The 18,148-nt window shown below is 34.5% G+C and overlaps 1 protein-coding gene across 1 annotated transcript in view; it reads left to right on the forward strand.

Annotated features, from left to right (window-relative positions):
• The window catches only part of ttc12 (tetratricopeptide repeat domain 12), a 29,048-nt gene extending 11,179 nt beyond the window's left edge, over positions 1-17,869 (forward strand). The window contains 10 exon segments of the mRNA XM_051128654.1: positions 312-375; positions 2,650-2,784; positions 3,031-3,123; positions 3,313-3,381; positions 4,027-4,128; positions 6,735-6,834; positions 6,951-7,077; positions 7,079-7,174; positions 7,896-7,961; positions 14,952-17,869. Of these exon segments, the coding sequence (XP_050984611.1) occupies positions 312-375; positions 2,650-2,784; positions 3,031-3,123; positions 3,313-3,381; positions 4,027-4,128; positions 6,735-6,834; positions 6,951-7,077; positions 7,079-7,174; positions 7,896-7,961; positions 14,952-14,961 (862 nt within the window). The 3' untranslated portion in view covers positions 14,962-17,869.
• Positions 17,870-18,148: the final 279 nt, after the last annotated feature.

Raw genomic sequence — 18,148 nt, forward strand, 5'->3', positions numbered from 1 at the left:
AAATGAGAATGAATTTGATAGATAGTCAATAAAAAGTGTTCAGTGAATTCAAGCCGCTCTCTTGTTTCTAGATAAGGATGGTTAGGCATATTGGTCTTGTCTTGTGTTGTACGCTGCGCGTCGTGAGATTTGAAACCGTAGTTCTGCTTGGATCAGCGCCCACCACGTTATAACGCCTTTTTATCTTTTGCCCCGTCTGGCTCTTTCTGCATTACTGCGCGAGGGTTATCTGAGGATTTAAGTCCGGTGAGCTTTTTGAGTTAGTGGTTAGTTTCTTTATTTAATCATTTGTTGTTGTTTGTCTTTTGCAGATTTAGGATTCAGTCAAGGGAGAACTTCACAGCAGTGTTTGCTCTTCCTCTTGAACAGCTGCTGGTGATGTATTATGAAACATCATTCATAATCATACATAATCATTATAATAATCAAAATTCTAATAGCGTATAATACTCTAATCAGTAATACTTTATTGTCTGATTTTTTTAGACATTTGTGACCATGGACCACAAAACAAGGGTACATTTGAAATTAAGATTTATACATTTCAAAGCTGAATAAATAAGCTTTCTGTTGATGTATGGTTTGTTAGGAAATTAAGTTCTGACATATTTACGGTAGGAAATTTCCAAAATATCTTAATGGAACATGATCTTTACTTAATATCCTAATGATTTTTGGCATAAAAGAAAATCTATAATTTTGACCCATAAAATGTACTGTTGGCTATTGCTACAAATATACCCATGCTAATTAAGACTTGTGGTCCAGGGTCACATTTTAAGATTGTACTAGGCCACCATTATTAATCACAACTGTAAGATATATGTAAAAAGTTGAGAGAGTGTAATCTCACATTCAGTCTTATTGCATTTTAGCATTTTCAGCTCTTCAGTCTGTATTACAGCATCCTTAAACCTTCTGCAGGTTGAAGTTGGCATTCAAAGTGTAGCACATGTAGACTCTCATTTTGAGCTTTAGGACTGGGACCCTTCATGCTAAGGACTTTATTTAGTTTAAATTTAAGGTGTACCCAAATAATGTTTCAGCATACTGCATGATAGAATAATATAGAATTAGTCTTCTGGCAGTAAAAGTCCCCAGTGTTCAGGGAAAGCAAATTATAGTCATTACAGTCACATTACATTTCCTTAGTCTTTTCTGTATTGATATTTATAAATTGATCATTTCTAAATTACTTATTAATTATGTAATTTGCTTTTACAAAATTAACTTGGACTACTGTTCAAAAGATTGGTGCCGGTAAGATTTAATTTTTTTTTAATGAAGTCGCTCACCAAGGCTGCATTTATTTCAATAAAAATAAAGTAAAAACAGTAATATTTTGAAATATTATTGCAATTTAAATAACTTTTCTATTGTAATATACTTGAAAAGCTATGGAAGCCTGTTTCCGACACTGAATAATAAATAACAAAATGGAAATTGCGACTTTTTATCTCATATTCCTGACTATTTTTCTCGCAATTTCGAGTTTATATCAGAATTGCGTGATACAAACTCAGACTTCTCACAAATGTGAAATATAAACTCACAATTGCGAATTATGAAGTCAGAATTTTTTCCCCCCAGAATTGGACTATATAACTCGCAGAACTTTGCTAGAATTGCAGTAAAAACGTCAGAATTGCACATTTTAATCTTGCAATTTTTACTTTATTTCTCACAGTTGCGTTTATATCATGCAGTTCTGAGAAAAAAAAATCACACAATTTTGACTTTATAACTAACAATTGCGAGTTTAGAACTCACAATTCTGACTTAATTTCTCACAATTGCGTGTTTATATCATGCAGTTCTGAGAAAAAAAACCCTCTGAATTGCGAGTTTATATCTCACAATTCTGAGAAAAAAGTCAGAATTGTGAGTTTTAATCTCGCATTTCTGACTTTATTTCTCGCAATTGTGAGTTTATATCATGCAATTCTGAGAAAAAAGTCAGAATTGCGAGTTTTAATCTTGCAATTGCGTGTTAATATCACATAATTCTGGCTTTATAACTTGTAATTGCAAGTTTATATCGTGCTATTCTGAGAAATAAAATATGAATTGTGAGTTTATGTCTAGCAATTCTGACTTTATAACTTGTAATTGCAAGTTTATATCACAATTCTGAGAAAAAAATCAGAATTGCAAGATGTAAACGCACAATTGCGAGGAAAAAGTCAGTACTGTGAGTTGAAAACTCACAATTACCTTTTTTACTTTTTATTCGGTGGCAGAAATGAATGCTTATTTTTTTAGCAGTCATTACTCCCGTGTTCGTGTGACATGATCCTTCAGAGCGCATTCTAAAATGCTGATTTGCTGATAAAAAACACAAAAAGAATAATAAGAAACATTTCTTATTACTATCAAAGTTAAAAACAGTTGTGCTGCTTAATATTTTTGTGCAAACCATGATACATTTTTCAAACTAACAGCATTTATTTGAAATTTTGTAACATTATGAAAGTCTTTACCGTCACTTTTGATGAGTTTAAAGTGTCTTTTATGAATAAAAATATTAATTTCTTAAAAAAAAAACAAAAAAAAGATCTTACTGACGCCAAACTTTTGAACAGTAGTTTATACAGTATAATTAAAATGGTCCACATTTAAGCTAATACTGTTTTTCCAATGCGCTTGTAGTCAAATACCATGACTGCTGACCACAAGACACTGGCTACTGTGATTTCTGCGATCGGGACCATGGCTCTAGATGACGTCATCAGTACAAATCTAGCAGGATGTAATGAATTTTGGAGATGCTCTCTCCAAGCCGTGGTAAGCTTGGAGATGATAACCCTTTACATCACAACCGAGCTCCCAAATACTCTGTCCTTGAGCGTTGCTGAATTATGTATGATGTCTTGCACTGTGAATTTTGATTCTGAGGGTTTGTTTCTAAGCTCCTTGTGCTATCTTGTTGCATGAGCTGTGAAACAGCCATTTCCCACAGACGCAAAAACTGCAAAAGGACATGAATTTAATTTCTGGCACTGTCGAGATAAAACTCTGTTTTGGTTGCAGGAGCGGTGCGTCGGCTCTGAATGTAGAAGTGTCCTCTATCCCCTCCTGGGTTTGATGATCAACTTAGCTTCAAATCCCTCTCAAGTTGTCCAGGTAAAGCAGGAAGTTTAATACGGCGGGCTCAGGGCCAGCCCTCATCCGAAACATCAAGCACTTTTGTAGCCAAAGGGCCTTGGGCAGGCGGAATGTTCTGTTAGCACTTTCCTCTCCATATGTTGCAGTCATGTCTGAAACACCAAAGGAATATTGGAGATGTTTTTTTGGCTCTCTTTTAACATACAGGAGCACGCTGTTCTGGCCAGCAGCAGGTGCTTGGACCTGCTGAGCGATTCCTCTGGAGGCGTCATCACAGTGAGTTGAATTCATTTTAGCAAGGCCAAAGCAAGCTTTAACCCAACCCCTGATGACTGGAGCCGCCAGAATGTTTGAACTGTAGATTTCTGCACATTAATTATTAAAATGTTCATCCGGCAGGATGTGGGTTGTTGTGGAGCCCAGCATCTCTAGAGCATTTCTACAAAACATTTACACATATGGCTTCCAAAAGATCAAAAATGGAAGTTCGGAGTTTAAATATATGGATGTCCTTAGATGGCTAACGTCCCCAAGAGGAGGATTTCACATGCACGGAAGTATTTACATACTGATTACCGTGACAGCCGCAGGCCCTGGCTTGGGGACTATTTTTTCTGACTATGTAAATCAGGTTCCAGGTTGTTTGCTTGGGTTTTGCTGCCTTGGCGATTCGTATCTCTTCAGTCAGGCTGTTTCTTAGAGTGCAATTAAGGTGAAGGAACTTTGTCTTTGTCTTCCTTTATATATAATGGAACTGACTGTTTCCACTTCGTGGTGGACCTCTAGTGCTGTGATACAGTTTAAACTGCAATTTTGACAAGCTGCCACAAAGTACATTGGAGTACAGCCTAATCCTTTTGAAATATCCTATCCATCCTGTTGTGCTATCAAACACGTTATTTTGTTTTGTTTTGGCTATAGAGAGCTGCAGGTTTGCTGAGCGTTCTCCTTCCCATGTCTTCTGATGCCACTCAGGAGGTTGTGCAGAATGGAATAGTGAAGAAGTTGCTGAAGATTCTGAAGGTAGAGCCTATATGGGGTTTTAGCGTTCAATATACTCTCTGTAAGAACAGAAAGTCAGATGGAATTAGATAAAAGGTATTGAAGATGGTAGGGATTATGCCCTTTGCATTAAATTGGTAATGAAAGTCACTGCTGAAAAGTCGATCTTAGCCCAGTTGGAAGTTTAACGTTGCTGGCAAATGACTTTTTTACTACTGTGTATTTCATAACTAGTGTATTATACATATTTACTGTCTTAGATAAGCCCAGAAACCACATTTCAATTCCACTGAAAGTGATGTAAAGCTAGCTTTTTTATTATTTGTCGATTTATTTATATTAGTGCTGCCAAAATTAGCGTGTTAGCGCAGGCGATTAATTTAGCCTGTCATTTCGCGTATGAAACTACCAGCATGCATGTCAGATCCTCGTTACGCTAAGCAGCGGCAGCTCTTAAAGTAATAGCAGCCAAATAACCTAATAACCCAGCTGCTGTGATGTCTATTAATCAAAGAACAAAGAAAAAAGAGGAAATCAATAACTTTGGTACCTTTAAGGATTCATCTATATTTAACTTAGTGTTTAGTGTTTGATAGCTTTATTCAATTTCTGTATGCTCAACTTGCTGAATGGTACAGGTAAATAATGGGTTTATGTGTAGATCGTTATTTTAAGTTAAATTAGAAGTTATTTTTTTAAAGTCTAATAAATGTTAAAGTTATAAAGTCAATTATACTGTGATGTTGAATGGCTATAGTCAGTAGTTAAATGTTAGGAAAAAAAGAACAGTTTCCTGGAGATATTAGTAATATTGGTATCAGTGATACTCACCCTCAGTCATATTTTTTTTTTTAACAAATATTAAAAATATACTGTATTTATGTTGTTTCTACATTAATTTGAAGATTGAATGTGAAGTTATTGCAGTATAAAAAGTATACTTAAAAACTTTAATGTTAGGTGGGATTCATCGTGATTAATTGCGATTATTTTCTGAGAATTAGTTACTTTTTTAAAATTGTTTGACAGCACTAATTTATATATTTATTTATGGCCTGGTTTTGTCCTTTGCTGCTGGTAATGAAAGCCATATTTATTTATTTATTTATTTATGTCCTGTCACCGCTGTGGACTGTTTTGTTGTTTTTTTCCTCATGTGTCCTTGTTTGGTCTTTCCTGTTCCGTTTCTTGTTAATGTCATTGTTTAATCACATTCACCTGTCCTTGTCTCATTAGCCTGGTTATATAAGTTTGATTCAGTTCCTCGTTCCTGGTCGGTTCTTAATGTTAGTTTTTGTTGTGTTAGTGTGTAGTTTCCCTGCTGTTCCCGTTCGTTCCTGTTCCCTTGTTTGGATTATATTAATAAAGTGCGTGTTCATGACTTCCTCGTCCCTGCTCCTCCTTCCCGCACACGACTCCTGACATGTCCTTTGTTGCCAGTGAAAGCCATGCAAAGCCATTTTTCTTTATGTATTTATTTATTTATTTTTTTCCCTTTGTTGCCAATGAAAGCCATGTAACGCCATGTGTTTAATTTTTATTTATTTATTTCCTTTGTTGCTAATGAAAGCCATGTAAAGCCATATGTGTAATTTTTAATTATTTATTTATTACAGTTGCTGCCAATGAAAGCCATGTAAAGCAATATGTATATTTTGTCTGCAATTATTTATGTATTTATTTATTAGTATTAGTATTTATTATTGCTAATCAAAGCCATAACGCCATATGTATACTTTCTTTATTTATTTATTTGCTTTGTTGCCAATGAAAGCCATTTATTTATTTATTTATTTTATTTATTTCCTTTGTTTCCTGTGAAAGACATGTAAAGCCATATGTATAATTTGTATTTATTTATTTAGTTAGTTAGTTATTTCCTTCCTTCCTTTGTTACCAACTAAATGCCATATGTATAATTTTTCTGCCTTGATTGATTGATTGATTTTTATTCTGTATTGCAATTGAAAGCCATTTAAAGCCATATGTGTAATTTTACTATGTTATTTAATTATTTAATCATAAATAATAATAATTATTTACATTTATCATTTAGCAGATGCAGTTATCCAAAGCGACTTACAATTTATAAATAACCTGGTTCATCTTTTGTTGCCATTGTTTGCTACCATTATTTATTCACACTATTATTCATTATTATCTATCTCTCTGGCTGTTTGTCTGTTTGTATGTTCATCAAAATACAGCAGTGAGTAATGGTGGTGGCCCCAAAGTTAAACACTTTAACCATGTAAATCCTGCCATATTAATTAATATTTAGAAAAAATCATGAACCTTTTTTTAACAGCCACAAATTAAAACAAAAATGCTTTATGAAATTAGATCAATTTAATTTTCATGTTGTTTTTTTTACAATAAAAATGCATTTTTATGCGATCAATAAATCCCATAATAGCCTGATCATATCAAACCAATCCTGTATTCATTCAAGATTCATTACCTATTTCTAAATATTGTTTAAAATTTCAGGCGTTTAACTTTGGGGGTTGCCACCATTACACATTCCTGTATTCTAGCGACCAGGTCTATTGGTTTTTCTCAGGAGAGTATTGTGGTTGCAGTCGTAGACATTTAACTGAAATTTGCTTGTGTGTCTGTCCTGTCAGGCAGGAGGAGAGATGAGCTCCAGATACTCCATTAAAGCCCTGACAGTCTGTACTGCCTCAATCCCACAGGCCTGTGAGGAGCTGCTTAAGCTTGACAAACGTGAGTTCTGAGGGTCAGGGAGGCAGAGGATTGGATTCAATAACGTGTCTAAAGTTCTGTGGCTTTACGGTGACTTTGTGTACGTGTGTGCGCGCTACACACATTTATTCATTCAGGGCTGCGCACTTTGAGAAAACTCCTGGGCGGTATTGACGAGTTGGTGGTGGGGAACGCAGCTTTGTGTATGGGCCATTGCTTAGAAGTGGATGGAGCTGCTGGAAGCCTCCTAGGCACAGACTGCGCCGTTGCTGCTACACCACGCCGCCGGAGACGCCAAAAGAGCAGCCGTTCGACAGAACGCAGCCATTACTCTTGGGAAGCTGTGCAAAATAGAGCCCAGGTATAATTAAGTCTGACTTGCGTTTGCAGTTTTATATTGATTAACATTCATGCTAATGTAATGATACTCTGGGAAACATGAAGGTGAGAAGATAATTAACCTTAACAAGATGATGAACTTTCTGAACGCATAATGAATTAAAACACCTCAGATCTACAGATTTGATGTTTGTTTGTTGCACCTAAATTCGTTTATATTCTCGTCTCATTTTAGGCCCATTAACGAGAGCTTTTACAGATGTGAGAGTTTCTTTAAATATTTAGCGATTGGGCTTTTATACCTTTATTGACCAAGAGAACTATTGAGTTTTTTCCCCTTCATCTTTAATTTATAAAGCGTCCACAAGCTCAGGTCTGAGAAAAGTAGCAGCTCTGTTGGTTAAGTGTTCTTGAGGCGTCTTATTTTCCCAGTCAGCATCTAACAAGGACAATCCAACAAAGAGGAGTCAAAATCTTACAGCATTCAACTTTGATGAGTCTTTACAGTGAGATTTCAAACCGCTGAGATCAGAGTGCAAGCTAAAAAAGACCTTTTTAGACAGAAAACAGTGGAGACGCTGCCAAAAATGTTACATGTAACCGTTGAGCCTGCTTTATATGCAGAGCAAACTGGCTGACGTTTTCACGCTTGTTTGCATTTCATATTCTGAGCTCTGGTTTTGTATTTGACTGTTCAGAGTTAATTCTGTTGGTTTGATATATCTCCGTTTTGATTTTTGCAGGCACATGGAGAAACTCAGGGAGCTCCATGGTTTAGAAATCCTTCATTCCTGTGTGAGATTGATCACGTGAGCCACTACCACTCATTCGGTTCCTCAATAAATGGCCCCATAACTCAGGACACGCGTGCAAACACACTCCCACACACACATAGAGATGAATGCTGTCCTTTGCTTCACAGCTTTAAGATGCTCATCTTAAGTGAGGCCACAAATTACTGTCATGCCTTAAGGCCTATCTTGATTATGCAGCTGTTTCCTGTGTTCGTTTTAATTAGAGAGAATTCACATTGACATGTGACTCTGTTATCTGCTGTTGTAGAGAACATGTTGCCCTGGGACGATATTTGAAACGATTCAATTTCCTTTCATCCCAAATGACTTGCTTGGGGAGTGTGTTGCCTTGATTACACTTTGCTCTGTTTGTTGATAAATGAATTAATATTAGCTTTCATGTGTTCACTAAAAATATTAATAAAACTGCATTTGGAGATAATTATGGTTAAATTCTGCTCATCTTTGCAGACTTGATAGCTTTAGAAAGCATTTGATGATGTAATAAGAAAAAGAAATATTGTTTCAATTCAAAAGGGTTTAGCAGTCTGACAGTGTAATCCTGGGTTTGGAACATGATTACAAATTTCAAATCAGTATGACTTTCTTTCTTCTGTGGAACTTCTTGGTTACCAGCATTCTTTAAAATAGTTTCTTATGTGTTCCACAGTAGTATGTAAATTATATAGGTTTGGGTGAGTAAATGTTTGGAACGAAGGAATTTTGGGTGGACTGTTCCTTTAAATAAACCACCCAAGTTTTGGTCGATTAGCCAACATTGATGTCCATTCAAAAGCTGCCATATAAAGCTGTCTTCTAACAAAATACTTTTTGCAAGAATATCACTAATGTTTTTATTGAATAATGGTAATAGAGTGGGGGAACTTGTATTTGTAATTCGCCGTGGGCTCCTTCGAGATTGTCCTATGGGGTTTTATAATGGGGTTTTTCAATTATGAATAAAATAAAGCCTGTGGTAAACATAACTTTACAATACTTTTACATTTCGTTCTACAGTGTAAACTGCACACACTCACAGTCAAAACATTCTTATCTAGTTACTTATTAAAAGCATACTGTATGTTGAACATAACTGGTTCAGAATTAGTGTTTTGGGTATGGATGTGTAATTTATGTTATACAACAAACGTAAAAGTATTGTCAAGTTATGTTTACCACAGGCTTTATTTTACTCATAAATTGAAAAACCCCATTATAAAACCGCATAGGAAAATCTTTAAGGAACATGTGGCGAATTACTCTTCTGGGCTCTGACATCATAGTTTATCACTCTATAACAATAGTATTTTAATAATAGTATATATATATATATATATATATATATATAAATCTACCAGTTCCCAATTTTATGTTAGAGGATAGTTCACCCAAAAATGGAAATTACACCATGATTTACTCACCCTCAAGCCATCCTAGGTGTATATGACTTTCTTCTTTCAGACGAATACAATCAGAGTCATATTAAAAAATATCATGGTTCTTTCAAGCTTTATAATGGCAGTGAATGGGTGTTGAGATTTTGAAGTCCAATAAAGTGCATCCATCCATCATAAAAAGTACTCCACATGCCTCCAGCGGATGACATCTGACGTAGGTGTAGCGTAACAATATGCTAGTCTCTCGAGAACCAAGTTTTGCTCACAGCAAAGGAAAACCAGTCTTCTCTTGGTTTATATCGAAATCATTTTTCTTTACAAATCCTCATTTTGTACTTCTAATTCATGACCGTTGTTTTGTTTTGCTCTTTTTTTTTCTGCGCTTTGTGTATGTCAGTTCTCTCCAGAGCTCACTGGAGTACTTTTTATGATGGACGGCTGCATTTTATTGGACTTCAAAATCTCAACAGCCATTTACTGCCATTATAAATCTTGGAAGAGCCAGGACAATTTTAATACACTTCCAATTGTATTCGTCTTGAAAAATAAGGTCATGCACACCTAGGATGGCTTGAGGGTGAGTAAACCATAGGGTAATTTTCATTTTTGGGTGAACTATACCTTTCAAAGTCTATCTTTGGACCCCAAAGTAATTCTGTTGCTCCTAGGGGTGCCCCTAATAGTCGACTAACTGTTAGTTGATGAGAAGAGGCTTGGTCGACCAAAACTGTATTAGTCGCTAAGTGAAAAAAAAACTCACTTTATGAATGAATTGCGTTTGTGCCGAACTCTTACAAAGCAAACAAAAACAAACACTGTTCTTAAATCCATGAACGTTTCTCTCAGTTAATATACACAATCTTACAATCTGAAGCGTCTGTCATAGCAAGTCAACTCCCGCTGTCGTGAATAATTAGGCAAAGCGTCTTCTCATAGGATAAGAACACGCAGCCTCGTGAATAATTATGAGACACCGACATGTCATCAATGTACTGTAGTCCATTCCCACGTCACAAACTGTGACGTCAGCACAATGTAGATTTTAAACCCGGAAGATGAAAATAGCGCAACAAAGCTCAAAATTAACCAGTTTCCTCCAACAATTCAAATTAAGGGATGCTAACATTGTCATCTATGATGTGCAACACAAACGCCTCTGCTAAAATCTCAAAAAAAGTAGTCTGGGGTTTCATGAACCTTTAAGCCAAAAACAAAGAAAGCACTAGTATAATAATAAATTATTAAAATGTTAATGCAGCCTCCTTACTGTTTTTCTCTAACACATTATAATCATTACTTTTGATGTCTGTTTATTTAGAAATGCTTAGAAATGTCTAGAAAATATCATATTTTATATCATATAAATGACATGTAACATTGTTGTTGCCTTTGGTTAGCAAGTTAACAGCATAACCTAATACCTTAGCGGAGTGCTAGCTGGTTAAGGCCCTGTTTACACTAGAGCATTTTCGTTTTAAAACGGTGTTTTAAAGTGAATACGATCCTCGTCTACATTGGCATTTTCACTGCGTTTCAGAAACGATCTCCGTCTATGCCACACAACCAAAAACACGTCAGATGACCATTCAGTCTGCATACATCATCAAGGATGTCTTATTTAAGAGTACACTCTAAAAAGTAAAAAACACAATTTGTTGAGTCATCTTAAAATAATTTGTTACCCTGCTGCCTTAAAATTTTAAGTTCAGTCAACTAAAATAAGTTTAGTCAACTTGAAATGTTGTAACTAAGTAACAACTTAGATATTTGTGTTTGCTAAACTTAACAGATGGGTAAGTAACCCAGCTGCCTTAAAATTTTAAGTTGATTCAACTCAAATATCTAAGTTGTCACTTAGTATAATTTAACATTTCAAGTTAAACTTTTTTTGAGTTGACTAAACTTAAAATTTTAAGGCAGCCAGGTTGCAAATTATTTTAAGTTGACTCAACAAATTGTTTTTTACAGTGTAGTAGCTGTAATAAAATTCACTGTTATTCCTTGGGATGTAAAAATACTTTTTAAAAGTCACCCGTTTACATTGAAACGCAACTCTGGAGTTTTCAAACTAAAACGTGGTCTGTAGCATTTTCAAAAGTCTTAGTTTTCGAGGGTCGAAAACTCCAGAGTAGTTTAAACAACAGGTGTAAACGTAGCAAAAGTTATGCATTTTAAAACGAAAATGCACTAGTGTAAACCTAAGAAAGACTCTTTTGATTAGATTAGAACAAAATAAGGATTAAATATGGTGGCATTCCAAACAGCTCAGTGCAAGATGGGAATGTGCTGGAGAATAGGATTTTATATGCCATTTCCCTGTCATTTCAGAGAAATTAGCCACATGGCATTTATGACTCTGTTGACTGGTTCCAAAACGATTGAATTGAAAATGAAGAGACCATTAACATAGCTTCTATTATACGCTTCTTCATCCAGACACATAAAATGCAGGCAGGCATTGACATCTGTCATGTAGTAGGGAAAAGGAAAATGTAAAGAATCGCTTACGGTGCCTTTAATGTCATATTTCTACATTTATTCAGCTTGCTGAGTCAAGACAACAAAGTGATTCATCATAAGGAGCTATAACACGACAAGTGCTAACAATACAACGTTTCAAACATTGTCTAGAGTAGTACTTTCTAGAACAGGGAGGGTTTTAAGAAATAGTGAAACCATATAAGAAATTTTTTATATAAGAGTCAGCAGGATACGGTTAAGTGCTCATGGAAAAGATGAGTTTTTAGCCATATAAACTACATTCGCATATTCTTATATTAGAGACATTTGTCTTTGAGCTTTCCAGCGAGTGAACAGTGGTGTAGATAAATAAAATTTGTACTCAGTTCTGTAGTTCTTGGCACACATATACATTATTGACCATGAGTGGATTAGACTAAGTTTTAATCTTCCTGCTGGTGGAAATGTGTAAACTCACCTGAAGATGAATTGACATGAGAACTATAAGCTTTTTAATAAGACTCTCTACACTGTATTTGAGTCTTATCTGAATCTGTTTAATAATGGATGACTCGAATGCTACCTTATCATAGCAGCTCACACAAGCCGAGGCGCGCATGAAAAATTATATGCGGTCAAACGCGATGAGGGTGATGAGGGATTCTACTGACGCAGAAATCCGTTTTATTTTTCTCAGCTTGCTTTTGTTCACGTGTCAGTAATCTAATCTGCTTATAAATGACTAGAGAGCCAGGTAAAGCTCACAGTAGGCTCCTGCTGAGAGTGTAGTGTGAGCTCTGTTGGGATAGGATCCTGTGTAGTGCATCTCAACAGAACTTCATTATGGTGTTATGTATGTGTAGCTTAAAAGAAACCAAGAGAGAAGATTAAGTATGGGGATTGGTTTCATATTTTTCATTTTTGGACTCACAGGTATGTACACAGATTTTCCTCAGTATCTTCCGATAGCACAATTAACTGATTTTCTCACCAGGAGTATAAACTTTAATTGCAGTTATTAATGGTTGTAATTATTATGGTTGTAGTAATTTTGTTTTAATAAAAAAATAATTATATTATATAAATAATTGAATAAAACATAAATATATAATTAATTGATTATTTAATATTGTTATTAAAACATAAATAAAAATATGATATATGTAATACTACAGATATATATTACAGTATTATAATTGTTAATTATTTAATGATTTATTTTATTAAGTAATTATAATATATTAAAAAAATAAAAATATAAATGTGTTAATTGAATATTTAATATTATTATTAAATAATATTATGTAATATTATAATTAACATGTTAATTAAATACAGATATATTACAATATTACAATTGTTAATTATTTCATAATTTATTTTATTAATTAAATTATATAATTATATAATTATATATATATATATATATATATATATATATATATATATATATATATATATATCCTTAATTTAATATTTAATACATTTATATATTAAATAATTTTTATAGAATATTATAATTAATATGTCAATGAAATTTATTTATTAATTAGTTTATTTATTTATTTTAGTATGTAATTACATTAGAATTACAATTATAATATAATGTACAAATATATATATATATATATATATATTAACATACTATTAATTGAATATTTCATATTGTTATTATATAATATTATTATAATTAATGTTAATTAAATTTATAATATATGTAATACTACAAATATATATTACAGAATTGTAATTGTTAATTATTTCATAATTTATTTTACTAAATAATTAAATTATAATTAAATTCTAATATATTTAAGAATTAAAAAGAATATAAATACATCATTAATTGAATATTTAATATTATGATTAATTAATATGATCTAATAATATGATTGACATGTTAATTAAATATATATGTAATACTTCGTAAATATATTACAGTATTATAATTGTTGATTATTTTATAATTTATTTTAAGTCATTAAATTATAGTTGCATTTATAATGTATTTTAAAAATATCAATATAATTAATTTAATATTTCATATTATTATTAAATAATATTATTTAATATTATTATTAAATGTATAATATAATTAAATATATATGTAATACTACAAATATATATTACAGTATTATAATGGTTAATTATGTAATCATTTATTTTATGAAGTAATTTAAATTATAATTACAATTATGATATATTTAAAAATGTAAAAAGAATATAAATATATAATTAATTGAATATTTAATAATAATATTATTATTAATTAATTAAATATATAATATATGTAATACTACAAATATATATTACAGTCTTATAATTGTTAATTAGTTCATAATTTATTTGATTACATTATAATTACAATTATAATTAAATTAAAATATATAATATAATTAAAATTTGTAAGTTAAAAAATAAATTATAATTTAAAAGTTATTTAAAATCATGTAATTAATTTTGTATATAATTGTACATTATGTAATTTATAATTCTACATATAATTTTGTTGATTTTTCATATAATTAAAAATACATCATTTAATTTTGAGACACATTACACGCAACAGTTACCTTTCAAGAATGTTTATATTTAATATATTTTAATATATTTATATCATAATAATATTATTTATATATTATTTAAAGGTAAATGTTTCAAATTAATTGTTTTTACAGTGTTATGGGCCTGTCCTTATGTGTGCAATTCTGTACTTCTAAATTTCAGTGTCAGCAGCTTATTCACAGATTTCTTAATTTTCCATGCTCTCAGAAAAAACAAATGCAAAAGCTGTCACTTGGGCGATACATTTATTTCTTTTTTTGCTTACCCCTAAATGCATATTAGTACTTTTTTCAAAGGGTGCTTCCCCAATGACTGTTTATCTAAGAGTGTGCAACATATCACACATTACTGTTCCATAAAGAGCACTGAATTATTAATTTGAGCAAATGTTGCAACTTGCTTACCTGTATTACGTTATGGAACAATCCCTATGCATGCAATAATTTCAACTGCAAACATCTATTTTCTATTTGTATATTCAGTCATAAAATTTTAATGGCTCTCAAACTGTTTATATTATAGGTATTTATATGTATTTTATGAGGCATCTCAAAAGCAAAATTGCAACTCTGCTTTTTTTCAGTGAGTGCTAAGGAGGAGGACCTGCACAGCGAGAGCGCAACCTTCATAATAACTATGCCATCGGAGGAGCAAAACAGCTCCAGTGACAACGGCAGAAAAGTTTCCACTGAAAGCCCAGCTCGCCCGACTATGGCTGTAATCAGTTCTCCAGGGACAGATTTGTTCCATACGCCACATGAGAGGCAGCACTCGAGAACAGTGAATGCAACCACAACCACTGATAAAGATGCAATTACCTCAGATGGGCCGAGCTTTGTCTTAGCGTCACATTCCACGGGTGAGGACGGCACGGCAGCGGAGCCGTTTCAGTCCGACGGAGACCTCTCATTGTTCTCCAATGATGAGGAGAGCCTTCATCCCTCAGCTGAGGCTGGATTTGAGTCAATGATGAATGACACCATGACGCCTGCTGCTCATCTGTCCAGAGGCAGGGAAAAGATCCCAGCTTTTTTTCACGCTTCACTGGAAAGCAAGAATCAAAGAGTCTGGGAGTCTATTACTCCTTCGGCCGCAAATGGCATTCCCATGGTATCGGCCTCTGATCCATCAGTAATTGATAACCTTGGGGAGTCAAACGAGAGCGTGAAACGATGGGGCGAAAACAAGACTGAAAATTGGACTCGGGAGTCGTTTGGCGCTGATGACCCTCCGAATGGCACGGCAGACGTTTTTTTGAATAAGAACCGTTCAACCATTATGCATTTTACAGTTTTGCAGGGTACAGGGCTTTTAACCACTGAGCTTGGTCAAAATCCAAGAAATGCATCTGAGCCAGAAGAACAGAAGAATCCGTTTTCACCGAGTTCAGTGATCCTTGCTACTCCATTACAAGTGAAACCAACCAGCCAAGTAGTAGTTAATAAAATGGCAGAAAGCAGCAAAAATCCCAGCACCAATGGACCAAAACCTTTTGGGATGTCACTGAAGCACCCAGACTCTATGTTTTTATTCTCCGCTTCAAAGCTGACCCCTGCAAAGAATCCAGACGCAACCACACTGAATTATTTTTCAAACACGGCAACAGCTGCTGGCGAAAAGCACGTGACAAAACAATTTGTGGCCTCGCCATTGATATCCGACTCTGTGCGTAGAATCGTCTCAGCGAGGGACGGACTAGAAAGCAAATCGATTTTCCACACCAAATCAGGTAAAGAGCGTCAAATTAAACCAACGTTCCAAACAACTTTCCTTCATCGACTAAATAAAACAGACCTTTCTTTGACCACCGAAAATTCATCATCTTTACTTAAACCATCAAATCTTTGTTCCAAAGAAGCCAGAACATCTAATAACCCTGTGATGGAGAAACGTAACAGAATGGATCATTTTCCAGTTTGGCTGAGTGAATTGATAGGCTTTAGTACTGCCTCATTAACCAACGCTGAGGAAGCAACTACAGCAAGTGATAAGCGAATGTTCACGAAACAGACTCAAAGTTCACTCGCTGTGCCCCGAACCCTTTCACCTCAAGTAGATGCTTCAAAACATTTTGATCAGTTTGACGAATTATCAACAGCGGCGCCTTTTTCACCTCTTACAAAGCTTAAGAATGTGTTTCATGTCTTCAAAGTGAACGATCATCAGCCTCAGCAGCCTCTAAATCATTTTTCCTCAGAGAGATTAAAGCCTTTTGTATCAGTTCGACATTCTGAATCGATTCCTCCTTCGTTTACATATGCAACTGTGAAGAGATTCACAAACGTGGAAGACTTTAGTACATTTGACTCTACGAACCAAAACCAAGAGTCACAAAAAACCACATCTGTCATATCCGAGAGGCCAAATGTGAACTCAAACAGATTAACAAGACACAAAATGATATCAATCAACAAAAGCATGTCACATTTTAGCATTCCCATAACACATACGAAAACAAGCATTAAAACAACTATGGAGTCTTTTGTCAACGTCTCTCTGTTCTCTCATGCAGTTCTGCAAAAGAACTCCTTTTTGCTGCCAACAACTTTAGGTAAGTCACAAAACACAGTGACAACGGATGCCAGAGTTCTTTCAAAACTTTTGTCCATCTCTAAGAAACGTAATAGTGAGTACGGCTTTTTAAATCACTCGTTGACAACCATAAAGATTGGTTTGCCATTAGATGACAAACAACAACATCTTAAGGTCCCAAGAGGGACTGTGATGCCTTTTTTTGGCAGCTACACGGTTAGCAGTATCCCATCAGTCCAGCGGCTCATTGAAGCTCACCCTGGAGAGGAATTCCTCACTGGCGCACCGCAATCACAATCTGGGCTTCAGATTGAGTCATACTTAAACAAGAGAGATGGCACGGCTAAACCAACAACCCTGAAACACCATGATCAGAGCAGTCATTCTGTAGTAGGCATGAATCAAACCTCTTTCACGTCAATTTCGCACAGGATTGTTTCAAGCCCAGGTCACACTACTGTTTCCCCTGGTGTTTTCTCAAATGCTGAGTTTAAACAACATTTGATCTTTTCTGCTTTGCCGTCAGTATCTACTGAGCGAACAATGATGCAGGTAAATGGACTTCATATGTTTGTAAATTTATCAGTTGTTAAAGAGCATCCTCTGAACATGACGTCCAGCCCAATTTCTACCATCAGTAGGCACACAAAAGCTGCAGAACGACCAGAAGGGGCCTTGAACACATCGCCCCTTGAATCATCCACTGGAACAACTTCACCAACTTTTCCTTTGCATCTTAATCAAATGCAGAATGTGTTGCGTGAAGTGACCTTAACTCAAAACCAGACTGAAGTTTTCTCAACAGTAAATGAGCATTTGCGAACTACGCAATCGAACTTTCCTTATGATGAAATGTCCAGTTCAGGCACGACAGATGATGTACAAAAACACCTTGGGCGGACTGCGCTGTTTGTTGTTACTGGGGAAAAGTTCTCTCCTATTGTCCACACGGATTTGAGTTTCTCAAGTACAGAGACAAAATCGCTCCCCAAAGGTTCATTACAGTCCAGAGAAGGGAGTGAAGATATTTCACATGGCACCACTCCATTTGCTGAAAGTGACTCAGGGGTATCTGCTGAGTTTGTGTCAGACCTGCCAGTGATAAACAGGAAGAGGAGGGTTATATCACCCGATTCTCTCAGCGGGTAATGACACAGAACTCCAAGATCACTTTTAATGTGGAAATGAAAGAATTTTATTAGCATTTGTGTAGTGCTAGATCAATTATGAGCTTAAGATAGGTAGATA

Source organism: Labeo rohita, chromosome 15 (assembly GCF_022985175.1).
Source record: "Labeo rohita strain BAU-BD-2019 chromosome 15, IGBB_LRoh.1.0, whole genome shotgun sequence".
Classification (NCBI taxonomy): domain Eukaryota; kingdom Metazoa; phylum Chordata; class Actinopteri; order Cypriniformes; family Cyprinidae; genus Labeo; species Labeo rohita.